Source organism: Salmo salar, unplaced genomic scaffold, assembly GCF_905237065.1.
Source record: "Salmo salar unplaced genomic scaffold, Ssal_v3.1, whole genome shotgun sequence".
Lineage (NCBI taxonomy): Eukaryota > Metazoa > Chordata > Actinopteri > Salmoniformes > Salmonidae > Salmo > Salmo salar.
The window spans coordinates 33,906-50,549 of NW_025550373.1; the positions used below are offsets into that span (position 1 = coordinate 33,906).

Sequence of the window (16,644 nt, forward strand, 5' to 3'; positions counted from 1 at the left end):
TATTCAGTCACCTGTAAACATTCCTTCTTCCATTTGTAGCCGTCTCTGTCAACGTCGTAGCTAGAGGAGACACCAGGGTTGACTTCAATGCCGACGCATCATATACCTGCACCCATGCGGACTCGACAGGTGTGCTGCAAGTCACCTGGCAGAGGCTGTTCAAAGACGACTCGGTGGAGAATCTGGCCACCTACAGCAAGCGGTTTGGAGCTCAAATCATAGACCCGCACCGAGGCAAGGTGGTTTTCACGGAGGCATCTCTCAACTCTACGTCTATTACGGTGAAGAATGTAACATGGGCGGACGAAGCCTGCTATATTTGCTCCTTCAATGTTTACCCGAGTGGTTCAATACGCAAGCAGACGTGTCTTCAGGTTCAAGGTATTTAATGCACTGAATAACAACAGTTTTAGGGCTTACCTCTATTGTTCTCTATTCAGTTTAAGTTATATTTTAATGTAAGTGATATTGTAACTCAAAATAATAATCGTAAATCAGCACAGGTACAAGCACATTTGGTCAACTAATTATCCAGCCCTGGATTAGACCTAGTTGAATCAGGTGTGCTGGTACTGGAATAGAAGTGAAAGTCACTGGGGGTTTCCTCTTATCGAGCATTCATAAAGACTTCATAAGCAATACCTTCACTACATTCGGAAAGTATTCAGACCCCTTGACTTTTTGCACATTTTGTTACGTTACAGCCTTATTCTAAAATGGATTACATTTTAAATAAAACAAATGTGATATTAAAGTAATTTTTTATATTTGCAAAAATGTCTAAACATGTTTTTGCTTTGTCATTATGGGGTATTGTGTGTAGATTGATGAACTTTTTTTATTTACTCCGTTTAAGAATAAATCTGTAACATAACAACATTTGAAAAAAGGGAAGCAGTCTGAATACTTTCCGAATGCACTGTAGATGCTTCACTAATACATTTATAAGCAAAACCAATACAGGTAATATAGAATAATCCTTTTCACCCTTTACAGCAGGACATTTGCTAAGGCATGATATCTGAATAATACAGTATGGGCGGTGTAAAGGTTTATTAGGGGTTTTATTAGGAGAATAGAAACACTATGCTTTAGAACACCAGTTAACTGCAACTATAAATCACCATATTGGCATTGTTACATCACTGGCAGGATTTAAAAAATGTCTGAATCCCAAAACTTTCAGAAAGACCATGAACTCTGCATGCATTAATAAGGAAAATTGGCTGGTGTCAAACCATATATGAAAACATGATACATATTTTGAAAGCAGTTCTTAATTGATCTGCCTGATAAAATAAGTAATATAAATAAAATCAATATGATCTAATATTCCCTGTTTCATCTATTCAAAGGTGTATCTGAAGTGAGAGCCACAATGCAAAAAGTCCCCAGCACTGAATCTAAAGCAGACATGGAAGTTGTGGTCAGCTGCTCTGCCACGGGTAAACCAGCACCTTGGATCCAATGGAACATTTCTGCAGCAGTACCCATAAAGACACCTAACAACTGGACTGTCATTAACAAAGACCAAACTGTCACAGCCATTAGCAACATCACCCTCCAACTGTTGCCAGGCTCAGGTGGATACGTGGACTGTATCGTAAACAATGGGATGAGGACACAGAGACACGAGCGGGTCCCGCTTCCTATTCTCCCTGGAGAGAGTGGAGAGAGGGAGGTTGAAGAGGGTATGTAATGTTGACCTATTATATACTTCTAAACCGTACTCTTTTAGCGTGTCAGTACAGAACGGTCCAACTTGAAAACAACATCATCCCTAGCCTTTTAAATAGTTTGCCAAATTCATGATGTTAATAGTAAACATTTACATTTAGATACATTAATTTGGCGTTCTATTTAACAGGCTACATCATCCCCAGGGACATGTTGTGATAGCCTTGTGACCAGCATCATCGTGCAATAGTGCAACATTCTGTTTCCTGTGAACAGAACGCAGCGATTTCAGGCTGGTTCCAAAAGGCTAATGTTGTGATGCTATTAGTGCTGTTAGTAATCTTATCTCACCTGTTGGGTTTCATGTTGACTACCATGGTAAAGCATCACGAGTCACTCCCTTTTAAAATCACACTGTAGTCAAGTGCTGTGTTGAGTTCTGGGTAGTTTCCAGATCCTCAGGGAAGCTACATGATGGATGATATGATTGGATAGATGGGACAGAACATGATGTCAACATGTTATTCAAACTGAATGCATTAAAAAGGAAGGATGTAAAATAACTCGTCTTTCTCTTCTGAGTAAATGCTGTCTCTCCAAACACATGCTCACTGGAATTTCATGTTTCACCTTCCAGATGACAAGAGGACATCCCCGTGGGCTGTTGCCATTCCAGTATTCCTAATCATTTCCCTTTTAGTCATCTTTGGCTGTGTCGAGCTTCAAAAGAAAAAAGGTGAGTCCGTACAAGATTATCTGTAATATGTAATATCTTTATTTTAATATTCTTAGTAAGACAAATGGAATGAATTGAGTCATCAACTCTATATATGGTTCTGACTTTTATCAAATAAACTGTGAGCAGCGTATGTCTTGGAGCTCAGGAATGTTTATGGAGAACGTCCTTTTAGATTCACTGTAGTACAGTATAGTAACCTTCACATTCTATCTGGCAGGTTGCAGGCAAGCAGTGTTGACAACCACAGCAGACGAGCAGGACCCTCTTAGGAGCATTGTGTAAACATCTGTCTGTTGTTGCTGACCGTGCTTATATGCACTGTAGCTGACAGCTGTTTTTGTTGAGGACTGGAGCACCTGTTGTTACTGAGCCTGGATGTTGGACCTTGTTAAGTCATTCTTACACAGTCATAAATAAGCTAATTAACACATGCATTATACAAGCCATGATATGGTTAATGCTGTTTAGAGGTATTCGAAATGGCATTTTAGGTTTCAGAGAATGATGACCTCTTGTAGGGGAGTGTTGTGAAATGAGGTAGGTTACCTGGCTACCCAAACTCCTTGCCAAACGTTACGCCACGCCCAAGGACGTTAGTTTCTTCTTCGCAGTGATTCTGGATTTGAGTACCTCCCCAACCTTTCACCGAATGTCAACACATTCTGGGCCATCTGATTTGTCCGGTAACGATGGGTTGAGTCAGAGCTAGAACACACGTGGGTAAAACAGCAGTTTGAAAATTCATCATTGGCTTTTACTCTGATTGGTTAGAGACAATCCAATCGCTGAAGACATTGTTTGTACAACGCCCGTCATGCCCCTCGTCACCTCCAACAACTTCAATAATAACCCTAACCCTATTCAGACTAAAGTATGTAGTGAACGACAAAGCAGCAGGAAGAATGTAGTTTGAGTCATCAGGCTAGGTTACCTCATCTATTAGGACCTACTGTTTGAATGTACTTTATTATAACATACACCAAGTAGAATAGATGTATCTATTTATTTTATGTTCTAAATAACCTAGTAATTTATTTCAACCCATTTCAATATGATTGCACTTTTGTTCAAGTTAAGTTTACAGTGTATTGTTATTATAAATCTATGGACCTACAGGTAGTTTTGTTTTTCTTCATGTTATGTTAGTGTAATGTGTGAATGTATTTGAGCTCTTAGAATGTAATGATGATAATGTTTGCTCTTTGATTGTTTGATATACCCTCATGTTTGAGTTCCTATTGTTATTTATTTTAATCATGGATGTTGCTTGTTGTGTTTGACCCCACTTGATTTGACACTGTTCATAAATCAGGCTATTATTCTCGCTTGATCTGTACAATGTTTTCAGTTGATTAAGATTCAAAAACATTCTTTAAATGGATTTATGGATTATGTTACCCTTTTTTGATATTAAACTATTCGCTGTATTTAAAAAAAAAAGCCCATTGTCACCTTGTTTACAGTAACATCACCATTTAAAATCAGGGAAAGGTTCTTATAGCTCTGTTTACAGTAATATCACGACTTAAAATCAGGGGTAGGTTCTTACAGCTCTGTTTACATTAACATCACCATTTAAGATCTGGAGTAGGTTATTATAGCTCCTCCTTGTTTACAGTAATATCACCATTTAAAATCATCGATAGGTTGTTATAGCTCCTCCTTGTTTACAGTAATATCACCATATCAGGGGTAGGTTGTTATAGCTCCTCCTTGTTTACAGTAATATCACCATATCAGGGGTAGGTTATAGCTCCTCCTTGTTTACAGTAATATCACCATTTAAAATCAGGGGTAGGTTGTTATAGCTCCTCCTTGTTTACAGTAATATCACCCTTTAAAATCAGGGGTAGGTTGTTATAGCTCCTCCTTGTTTATAGTAACATCACCATTTTAAATAAGGGGTAGGTTGTTATAGCTCCTCCTTGTTTACAGTAATATCACCATATCAGGGGTACATTTACATTTACATTTAAGTCATTTAGCAGACGCTCTTATCCAGAGCTACTTACAAATTGGTGCATTCACCTTATGATATCCAGTGGAACAACCACTTTACAATAGTGCATCTAAATCTTTTAAGGGGGGGGATTAGAAGGATTACTTTATCCTATCCTAGGTATTCCTTAAAGAGGTGGGGTTTCAGGTGTCTCCGGAAGGTGGTGATTGACTCCGCTGTCCTGGCGTCGTGAGGGAGCTTGTTCCACCATAGGGGTGCCAGAGCAGTGAACAGTTTTGACTGGGCTGAGCGGGAACTGTGCTTCCTCAGAGGTAGGGAGGCGAGCAGGCCAGAGGTGGATGAACGCAGTGCCCTTGTTTGGGTGTAGGGCCTGATCAGAGCCTGAAGGTACGGAGGTGCCGTTCCCCTCACAGCTCCGTAGGCAAGCACCATGGTCTTGTAGCGGATGCGAGCTTCAACTGGAAGCCAGTGGAGAGAGCGGAGGAGCGGGGTGACGTGAGAGAACTTGGGAAGGTTGAACACCAGACGGGCTGCGGCGTTCTGGATGAGTTGTAGGGGTTTAATGGCACAGGCAGGGAGCCACGCCAACAGCGAGTTGCAGTAATCCAGACGGGAGATGACAAGAGCCTGGATTAGGACCTGCGCCGCTTCCTGTGTGAGGCAGGGTCGTACTCTGCGAATGTTGTAGAGCATGAACCTACAGGATCGGGTCACCGCCTTGATGTTAGTGGAGAACGACAGGGTGTTGTCCAGGGTCACGGCAAGGTTCTTAGCACTCTGGGAGGAGGACACAATGGAGTTGTCAACCGTGATGGCGAGATCATGGAACGGGCAGTCCTTCCCCGGGAGGAAGAGCAGTTCCGTCTTGCCGAGGTTCAGCTTGAGGTGGTGATCCGTCATCCACACTGATATGTCTGACAGACATGCAGAGATGCGATTCGCCACCTGGTTATCAGAAGGGGGAAAGGAGAAGATTAATTGTGTGTCGTCTGCATAGCAATGATAGGAGAGACCATGTGAGGATATGACAGAGCCAAGTGACTTGGTGTATAGCGAGAATAGGAGAGGGCCTAGAACAGAGCCCTGGGGGACACCAGTGGTGAGAGCACGTGGTGCGGAGACAGATTCTCGCCACGCCACCTGGTAGGAGTGACCTGTCAGGTAGGACGCAATCCAAGCGTGGGCCGCGCCGGAGATGCCCAACTCGGAGAGGGTGGAGAGGAGGATCTGATGGTTCACAGTATCAAAGGCAGCAGATAGGTCTAGAAGGATGAGAGCAGAGGAGAGATGATGTCACCTGAGGCAGTAGGTTGTTATAGCTCTGCACCAGGCTCACTTGGCTGTGTGTGTGTAATATTTCAGCTCCTTTCTGTTTTATGACCTGAGAAGAGCTCCTTTAAACTTCACAACTAAAACTTGTAAAACAATGGTTCTGGCATTGACTAACACACTATGGAAAAAAACATTAAAAAAATATCTATTTAAAATCTCACCAGGTGAAGTTACTTTCAGCCTAGTGTATGGGGAGGGGCATATGTGATTCAACCTCATGTTGGTTGGACTCAGAGGGAAATTCAATTTCCCTCTCTTTACTCTCAAGTGACTATAAGAGAACTCACATTTTCACCAGGTCTCCTGCACACTACAACTACCTGTTTATTCTGCTAGTAGTCTAGTCATTTCTAAAGATGAGCTAATTAGTTATGCATGATATACTGCATTTTTCAGATTTATTTTCTGAATGTACACAATATTGCTGATACTGTTGCTTTTCTTTCTGAAATGTAGTGTAACGCCCTGGCCATAGAGAGGGGGTTTTTGTTCTTTATTTTGGTTAGGCCAGGGTGTTACATTGGGTGGGCGTTCTATGTTCTGTTTCTATGTGTTTGTATTTCTTTGTTTTGGGCCGTGTGTGGCTCCCAAATCAGGCACAGCTGAAGTTCGTTGCTGTTGATTGGGAGTCACACATAAGTGCATGTTTTTCCGTTGGGGTTTTGTGGGTAATTGTTTCTGTTCGTGTTACTGTTTAGTGTGTTTCACCTGACAGGACTGTGTTGGCTGTCAGTTCCTTGTTTTGTTTGAATAGTGTTACGGAAATAATTAAATATGTTGAACACTAACTCCGCTACATTTTGGTCTTCTTCCGACGACAGCCCTTACATGTAGTGCTTTTTACAGCAGTTCAAACCTGTATTTCACTACATTCATTATTTTATTTATATAGGTATAGGCTATATATACAGTTGAAGTCGGAAGTTTACATACACTTAGACTCCAACCTAACTTGTTTTTCAACTACTCCACAAATTACTTGTTAACAAACTATAGTTTTGGCAAGTCGGTTAGGACATCTACTTTGTGCATGACACAAGTCATTTTTCCAACAATTGTTTACAGACAGATTATTTCACTTATAATTCACTGTATCACAATTCCAGTGGGTCAGAAGTTTATATACACTAAATTGACTGTGCTTTTAAACAGCTTGGAAAATTCCAGAAAATGATGCCATGGCTTTAGAAGCTTCTGATAGGCTAATTGACATCATTTGAGTCCACTGGAGGTGTACCTGGGGATGTATTTCAAGGCCTAACTTCAAACTCAGTGCCTCTTTGCTTGACATCATTGGAAAATAAAAAAGAAATCAGCCAAGACCTCAGAAATAAAATTGAAGACCTCCACAAGTCTGGTTCATCCTTGGGAGCAATTTCCAAACGCCTGAAGGTACCACGTTCATCTGTACAAACAATAGTACGCAAGTATAAACACCATGGGACCACGCAGCTGTCGTTCCGCTCAGGAAGGAGACGCGTTCTGTCTCCTAGAGATGAACGGACTTTGGTGCGAAAAGTACAAATCAATCCCAGGACAACAGCAAAGGACCTTGTGAAGATGCTGGAGGAAACAGGTAAAAAGTATCTATATCCACAGTTAAACGAGTCCTATATTGACATAACCTGAAAGGCCGCTCAGCAAGGAAGAAGCCACTGCTCCAAAACCGCCATAAAAAAGCCAGACTACGGTTTTCAACTGCACATGGGGACAAAGATCTTACTTTTTGGAGAAATGTCTTCTGGTCTGATGAAACAAAAATAGAACTGTTTGGCCATAATGACCATCATTATGTATGGAGGAAAAAGGAGGAGGCTTGCAAACCGAAGAACACCATCCCAACCGTGAAGCACGGGGGTGGCAGCATCATGTTGTGGGGGTGCATTGGTGCAGGAGGGTCTGGTGCACTTCACAAAATAGATGACATCATGAGGGAGGAAAATTATGTGGATATATTGAAGCAACATCTCAAGACATCAGTCAGGAAGTTAAAGCTTGGTCACAAATGGGTCTTCCAAATGGACAATGACCCCAGGCATACTTCCAAAGTTGTGGCAAAATGGCTTAAGGACAACAAAGTCAAGGTATTGAAGTGGCCATCACAAAGCCCTGACCTCAAACCCATAGAAAATTTGTGGGCAGAACTGAAAAAGCGTGTGCGAGCAAGGAGGCCTACAAACCTGACTCAGTTACACCAGCTCTGTCAGGAGGAATGGGCCAGAATTCACCCAACTTATTGTGGGAAGCTTGTGGAAGGCTACCCAAAACATTTGACCCAAGTTAAACAATTCAAAGGCAATGCTACCAAATACTAATTGAGCATATGTAAATTTCTGACCCACTGGGAATGTGACGAAATAAATCAAATCTGAAATAAATCATTCTCTCTACTATTATTCTGACATTTCACAATACTTAAAAAAGTGGTGATCCTAACTGACCTAAGACAGGGAATTCTTACTAGGATTAAATGTCAGGAATTGTGAAAAACTGAGTTTAAACGTATTTGGCTAAGGTGTATGTAAACTTCCGACTTCAACTGTAGCTATAGGCCACGTGTCAAACTCATTCCACGGAGGGCCGAGTGTCTGCGGGATTTCGCTCCACCCTCGCACTTCATTTATGAATTAAGGTCACTAATTAGTAAGGAACTCGCCTCATTTGGTTGTCTAGGTCTTAATTGAAAGGATAAAACTAAAACCTGCAGACACTAGGCCCTCCATGCAATGAGCTTGACACCCCTGCTATAGGCTAAATTAAAGGAAAATTATGAATGTAGTGAAATGTATGTGTAGTGAAATTCACTGTATAAACTGTATAATGTAGTGAGTCACTATATAAACTGTATAGGGTAGTGAAAGTCACTGTATAAACTATGATTTAATCAGTGAACAAAGTAAGAGGATTGATCTATAGCCATAGCTCCTTCTATTCACTGATGTCCACACATTCTGTAGTTGATGTTACTTTAATAATTCAATACATGGAACGCATACTGCTGTCAGTTACTAACCCATACTGCTGTCAGTTACTAACCCATACTGCTGTCAGTTACTAACCCATACTGCAGTCAGTTACTAACCCATACTGCAGTCAGTTACTAACCCATACTGCTGTCAGTTACTAACCCATACTGCTGTCAGTTACTAACCCATACTGCAGTCAGTTACTAATCCATACTGCAGTCAGTTACTAACCCATACTGCTGTCAGTTACTAACCCATACTGCTGTCAGTTACTAACCCATTCTACAGTCAGTTACTAACTCATACTGCTGTCAGTTACTAACCCATACTGCTGTCAGTTACTAACCCATACTGCTGTCAGTTACTAACCCATACTGCAGTCAGTTACTAACCCATACTGCAGTCAGTTACTAACCCATACTGCTGTCAGTTACTAACCCATACTGCTGTCAGTTACTAACCCATACTGCAGTCAGTTACTAACCCATACTGCAGTCAGTTACTAACCCATACTGCTGTCAGTTACTAACCCATACTGCAGTCAGTTACTAACCCATACTGCAGTCAGTTACTAACCCATACTGCAGTCAGTTACTAACCCATACTGCAGTCAGTTACTAACCCATACTGCAGTCAGTTACTAACCCATACCGCTGTCAGTTACTAACCCATACCGCTGTCAGTTACTAATCCATACTGCAGTCAGTTACTTACCCATACTGCAGTCAGTTACTAAACCTCTTCATTCATACCTTCCTCCTACTCTACCTAGACTAGACTTGTAGACTAGTTCTCTACTCCCCCTTCTGAGTACTACATCACAATACTATACTTTATATTGCAGGAATCTCAAACCCTGTTCCTGGAGAGCTACCGTGCTGTAGGTTTTCAATCCAACTATATTCTAGCACACATTATTTTAATAATTTGCTGGTCGTGAGTTGATTTAGATTAGATACAACTGGAGTTGGAGTATAAACCTACAGGACGGTATCTCTCCAGGAACAGGGTTGGAGTATAAACCTACAGGATGGTATCTCTCCAGGAACAGGGTTGGTTTATAAACCTACAGCCCTTCTTTGGACACTGTGTTAACAAACCTCCAGACGAGCTTCAATGCCATACAACTCTCCTTCCGTGGCCTCCAACTGCTCTTAAATGCAAGTAAAACTAAATGCATGCTTTTCAACCGATCGCTGCCCGCACATCCCCGCCCATCCAGCATCACTAATCTGGACAGTTCTGACTTAGAATATGTGGACAATTACAAATAACTAGGTGTCTGGTTAGACTATAAACTCTCCTTCCAGACTCACATTAAGCATCTCCAATCCAAAATTAAATCTAGAATCGGTTTCCTATTTCACAACAAAGCATCCTTCACTCATGCTGCCAAACATACCCTCGTAAAACTGACTATCCTACTGATCCTTGACTTTGGTGATGTCATTTATAAAATAGCCTCCAACACTCTACTCAACAAACTGGATGCAGTCTATCACAGTGCCATCCGTTTTGTCACCAAAGCCCCATACACTACCCACCATTGCGACCAGTACGCTCTCGTTGGTTGGCCCTCGCTTCATACTAGTCGCCAAACCCACTGGCTACAGGTTATCTACAAGTCTCTGCTAGGTAAAGCCCCGCCTTATCTCAGCTCACTGGTCACCATAGCAGCACCCACTCTTAGTATGCGCTCCAGCAGGTATATCTCTCTGGTCACCCCCAAAGCCAATTCCTCCTTTGGTCGTCTTTCCTTCCAGTTCTCTGCTGCCAATGACTGGAACGAACTGCAAAAATCTCTGAAGCTGTATTTATTTATTTATCTTGCTCCTTTGCACCCCAGTATCTCTACTTGCACATTCATCTTCTGCACATCTACCATTCCAGTGTTTAATTGCTATATTGTAATTACTTCGCCACCATGGCCTATTTATTGCCTTAACTTACCATAAATTCCGGACTATAAGCCGCAACTTTTTTCCCACGCTTTGAACTTCGCGGCTTAAACAATGACGAGGCTAATATATGGATTTTTCACGCTTTCACATTTGTGGGTCCTGACAGCGTGGAGCATTGTCAAAAAATCCACTATCATCAACGGGTTTCGAAAGGCTGGACTGCTGCATGTTGAAGAGGGCTCAGCGGGGGATTTGCCACCTGGATGAAATTGACGAGAGCGACAATGAAAACGATCCAATATCAGATTAAGCAATTCTGAGGCTATTCAACTCCGACACCGAAGGAGATGGTTTCAGTGCACAGGAGGAGGAAGATAGTGACCAATGACTTTCTTGGTAGGCTACTGTTTACTGCAACAAAAAAAAATTGTTACAAGCCGTGTTTCGTTAAAGCCTATTTATTTTTGTTACAAGCCGTGTTTCGTTAAAGCCTGTGTAAAGTTCATTTGTTTCAATGTACCGGTAGGCACCTGCGGCTTATAGACATGTGCGGCTTATTTAAGTTCAAAATAATATATATTTTTAAATTCTGTGGGTGCGGCTTATATTCAGGTGCGCTTAATAGTCCGGAAATTACGGTACCTCATTTGCACTCACGTTATATAGACTTTTTGTTTTCTTTTGTTCTACTGTATTATTGACTGTATGTTTTTTTTTTTATTCCATGTGTAACTCTGTGTTGTTGTATGTGTCAAATTGCTATGCTTTATCTTGGCCGCAGTTGCAAATGAGAACTTGTTCTCAACTAGCCTACCTGGTTAAATAAAGGTGAAAAAAAAGAAAAAGAAATCTCAGCTCACTGGTCACCATAGCAGCACCCACCCGTAGCAAGTGCTCCAGCAGGTATATCTCACTAGTCACCCCCAAAACCTATTCCTAATTTGGCCGCCTTTCCTTCCAGTTCTCTGCTGCCAATGACTGGAACGAATTGCAAAAATCACTGAAGCTGGAGACTCATATCTCCCTCAATAACTATACGCATCAGCTGTCAGAGCAGCTCAGAGATCATTGCACCTGTACATAGCCAATCTGTGAATAGCCCATCCAACTACCTCATCCCCATATTGTTATTTATTTATTTTGCTCCTTTGCACCCCAGTATCTCTACTTGCACGTTCATCTTCTGCACATCTATCACTCCAGTGTTTAATTACTAAATTGTAATTACTTCGCCACTACGGCCTATTTATTGCCTTACCTCCCTAATCTTACCTCATTTGCAAACACTGTATATAGATTTTTTCTATTGTGTTATGGACTGTGTTTGTTTATTATATGTGTAACTCTGTGTTGTTGTTTGTGTCGAACTGCTTTGCTTTATCTTGGCCAGGTCGCAGTTGTAAATGACAACTTATTTTCAACTGGTCTACCTGGTTAAATAAAGGTGAAATAAAATAAAAATGACATACCTGCTTTATGACTCATGTGCTGTTCATTGTGTCTGTTGTTGTTCTATAGAGCTGTATGGACCCTCACTCCTCATCACACAAACCAACAACAGTCACACCACTCTGTCCTGTTCAGCTACTGGACGACCTGCTCCTATAGTAACCAGGGACCACATTCCACCACGGTCGATGTCACCCATCCCAATGAACTGTCACAACTACTGCATCAGTTTCCAGTCTACCTGACAAAGACACCAAGGTAAAGTGTGTGGTACCTTCTGGTGATGCCATTAAGGAGGTTTCTATGGTGATTCCAGTCACTGATCAAGTCTCATTGGCTGGTGAAAGAGGCCATGGTTTGTCAATACATGCATGATAATTGGCATGATAGGTCTAGGTCAATCTCAAATCTCCAATATCTGGATCAGTGGAAACTCAGTGATTGTTATAGTGCCAAGTCATAGTCAACCAACTTACTTACTGTAATAGTGCCAAGTCATAGTCAACCAACTTACTTATTGTAATAGTGCCAAGTCATAGTCAACCTACTTACTTACTGTAATAGTGCCAAGTCATAGTCAACCAACTTACTTACTGTAATAGTGCCAAGTCATAGTCATCCAACTTACTTATTGTAATAGTGCCAAGTCATAGTCAACCTACAGTTTTTAGTTATTGTTATAGTGCCAAGTCATAGTAAACTATTTTTTAAGAGTGCCACGTCAGTTAACCTATGTATGTATTGGTATAGTGCCGTGGCAGTGTTGTGGTGCAAAGGGAGAAATTACAATGTTATTTATAACATGTCATGTTGTTTACCCAAATTGACCCCCAAAAACCCTCAATCTTTAGCTGGGTCACTGTGGTGGAAGATCAGGTTTTTATTCAGATATCTGAGAGAAAGTACAGTTTTACTGTGACATTGATTGTCAAACTTCCATGTGTTTTCCTAAATACCATTAATGCTGTTATTCTGGAATATGTGCTGTACCTTCCAGTGGAATATTCTCTGTTTTGATGCACAGAGCCTGATAACCCTGAAATCAGGAGGACTCTCACAACTAGATTCATTATGATTATATTACTTAAATAATATGTATGTGGACAAAATATTAAATTAGAATGTTTTTTGATGTTTGCAAAAACAATATATTTGCACATATTCCTTTTGAAGGTTGCGTTGCAAATTCAAACATTTTACTCAAACTACAACATGTGCCACAATGACTGTAGTCCCATTGACAGGTTTTGTATTAAACCTTTATGGTTCACTGTATAGACACACTATTCCCCACAAAGATCTCTGAATTTACCTAATTGAAATGTGACAATTCTTCTTTGTTCTTTCTCAGAAACTGCTGAGCATGGTGTTGGTTGAGCAGGAGCAGCACTACTTCAAGTCTGAGGCAGAGTTACTGCGCAGTGTCTGGTCTGCCGCTCAGCTTACCTACCTACCTACCTACCTACCTACCTACCTACCTGCCTGCCTGCCTGCCTGCCTGCTGCCTGCCTGCCTGCCTGCCTGCCTGCCTGCCTGCCTGCCTGCTGCCTGCCTGCCTGCCTGCCTGCCTGCCTGCCTGCTGCCTGCCTGCTGCTGCCTGCCTGCCTGCCTGCCTGCCTGCCTGCCTGCCCTGCCTGCTGCCTGCCTGCCTGCCTGCCTGCCTGCCTGCCTGCCTGCCTGCCTGCCTGCCTGCCTGCCTGCCTGCCTGCCTGCTGCTGCCTGCCTGCCTGCCTGCCTGCCTGCCTGCTGCCTGCCTGCCTGCCTGCCTGCCTGCCTGCCTGCTGCCTGCCTGCCTGCCTGCCTGCCTGCCTGCCTGCCTGCCTGCCTGCCTGCCTGCCTGCCTGCCTGCCTGCCTGCCTGCCTGCCTGCCTGCCTGCCTGCCTGCCTGCCTGCCTGCCTGCCACCTGCCTGCTGCCTGCCTGCCTGCCTGCCTGCACTGCCTGCCTGCCTGCCTGCCTGCCTGCCTGCCTGCCTGCCTGCCTGCCTGCCTGCCTGCCTGCCTGCCTGCCTGCCTGCCTGCCTGCCTGCCTGCCTGCCTGCCTGCCTGCCTGCCTGCCTGCCTGCCTGCCTGCCTGCCTGCCTGCCTGCCTGCCTGCCTGCCTGCCTGCCTGCCTGCCTGCCTGCCTGCCTGCCTGCCTGCCTGCCTGCCTGCCTGCCTGCCTGCCTGCACCTGCCTGCCTGCCTGCCTGCCTGCCTGCCTGCCTGCCTGCCTGCCTGCCTGCCTGCCTGCCTGCCTGCTGCCTGCCTGCCTGCCTGCCTGCCTGCCTGCCTGCCTGCCTGCCTGCCTGCCTGCCTGCCTGCCTGCCTGCCTGCCTGCCTGCCTGCCTGCCTGCTGCCTGCTGCCTGCCTGCTGCCTGCCTGCCTGCCTGCCTGCCTGCCTGCCTGCCTGCCTGCCTGCCTGCCTGCCTGCCTGCCTGCCTGTGCCTGCCTGCCTGCCTGCCTGCCTGCCTGCCTGCCTGCCTGCCTGCCTGCCTGCCTGCCTGCCTGCCTGCCTGCCTGCCTGCCTGCCTGCACCTGCCTGCCTGCCTGCCTGCCTGCTGCCTGCCTGCCTGCCTGCCTGCCTGCCTGCCTGCCTGCCTGCCTGCCTGCCTGCCTACCTGCCTGCCTGCCTGCCTGCCTGCCTGCCTGCCTGCCTGCCTGCCTGCCTGCCTGCCTGCCTGCCTGCCTGCCTGCCTGCCTGCCTGCCTGCCTGCCTGTCTGTCTGTCTGTCTGTCTGTCTGTCTAGAAGCGTCACTACAGACACCCTGGTTCGGATCCAGGATGTATCACAAGCAGCCATGATTGGGAGTCCCATAGGGCGGCAGACAATTGGCCCAGCGTCGTCCGGGTTTGGCCAGGGTAGGCCGTCATTGTAAATAAGAATTAGTTTTTAACTGACTTGCGTAGTTAAAAAATAACTAAATACAAATAGACATACAGTAGAAAAGAAGAGCTCCATTTTGGTTTAGCCTGACCACCCATCCATATTGCTCTGGCCAAACGCCACGCCACTTTCTTCTCCACGATGAGTCTGGATTTGCTTTCCTCCCCGACCTCTTCTACAATCCAAACACATTGGATCTTCACATGATATACATTTCCTTCACACCACAATGGATTTGAATTTTTTTTACTTCAACAACGAATCAAAGCGGATCATTCAAACTCTGTATTGTGAACCTCTTGCTAAAGTAGTAAATTGACAATTATGGGATAAGATAAACCTAGAAATGGCCATGAGACAAAGTTGCCCCCTATATCCTTGCTACTATTTGCATTATCTAACCACTAGCTCATCTGAGGGCAAAAGGGGTGCAACTCAATATTATTAAGGTGTTCCTAATGTTTTATACACTTCGTGTATTGTCTTTGGTGACGTGCTGCAGCTCAGCTGTGATATTTGTAACTTCTGACTGTTCTACACCACACAATACTACTAGTCAGCTGCTTATCAAAACCTTAAATATTAGAATCAGGTGTGGTAGAACAGGGCTGGAACAAAAACCTGCACAACCGTGTGGAGACCCCTGATTTATATTTACTAAAGTTCCTATGTCTGATGAGTGTATGTTTGGCTGTAAATTGTGTCTTTGTGATAACTCACTTTTGTTTACATGTATTTAGTGCTAAGCCTGTCTTCAGTAAACATTAAAGTACAAGGTTTATGTTGATGATTTGTGTATTTTCCAGGAGCTTGCACGATTGTCTTGTTAAAAGATATTAGGGAATATCTTTCCAGTTTATCACATATTGATTTAAATGGGTTTCTGGTTGTTCACTTCCCTCTGGAAAATCAGCTGTTAGTATTTCACAGTAACATTGAATAAATACTAATGTCACGTCCTGACCAGTATAAAGGTTATTTGTTATGGTAGTTTGGTCAGGACGTGGCAGAGGGTATTTGTTTTATGTGGTTCGGGGTGGTGTTTTTGTAGAAGGGTATTTGATTTATGTATTCCGGGGTTTTTGGGCAATGTTCTATGTTAATGTATTTCTATGTGTAGTCTAGTTAGTTGTATTTCTATGTTTAGGTTAATGGGGGTTGGACTCTCAATTGGAGGCAGGTGCTTTCTCGTTGCCTCTGATTGGGAGTCCTATATATGGGTAATTGTTTGGTGTAGTGTTTGTGGGAGATTGTTTCTTGTTTTGCCTGTGTGAGCCTTACAAGACTGTTTTGTTGATCGTTCATTCTTATTTTGGTGTTCTCTTGGTTAAAAATAAATATCAAGATGAGCATCCACATTCCTGCTGCGTTTTGGTCCTCCATTCCCGACAACTAATAACTACCTTATTTCTATTGCCTTTTTAATACTTTTACTACATGTAGATGACACACATTACTAACAGCTTCACACATAACTACAAGTTTGGTAAACGTTCCTACATAATAGTACAGCTACACTTTAGGATTGAATGGTGGGGAACCGGTTACAGAGATTCACCAGGATTACCGCCCAAAACCGCTCCCTTTTACCGGGATAAATAACTGCAAGAAACCGGTAAATTAATAAACTATGTTAATGAACAGTATTGCGTGAAATGGAACTGTGATGTCTAAATCTGGCTTCTCAACGACCCTACATGATGAATCATCAACGCTCAGGGTGAGGACAGACAGACCAACTGTATTATGGTCTCGTC

The 16,644-nt window shown here is 43.5% G+C and overlaps 1 protein-coding gene across 1 annotated transcript; it reads left to right on the plus strand.

Moving 5' to 3' along the window:
* Nucleotides 1-17: 17 nt before the first annotated feature.
* Nucleotides 18-3,849, plus strand: LOC106573954 (OX-2 membrane glycoprotein-like; the record flags this gene model as incomplete). Its single annotated transcript, XM_045713732.1, has 4 exons — nt 18-381; nt 1,356-1,691; nt 2,315-2,413; nt 2,634-3,849. Coding segments are annotated over 4 exons (864 nt in total), but the record flags the coding sequence as incomplete, so codon positions are not given.
* Between the last annotated feature and the right edge of the window lie 12,795 nt (nt 3,850-16,644).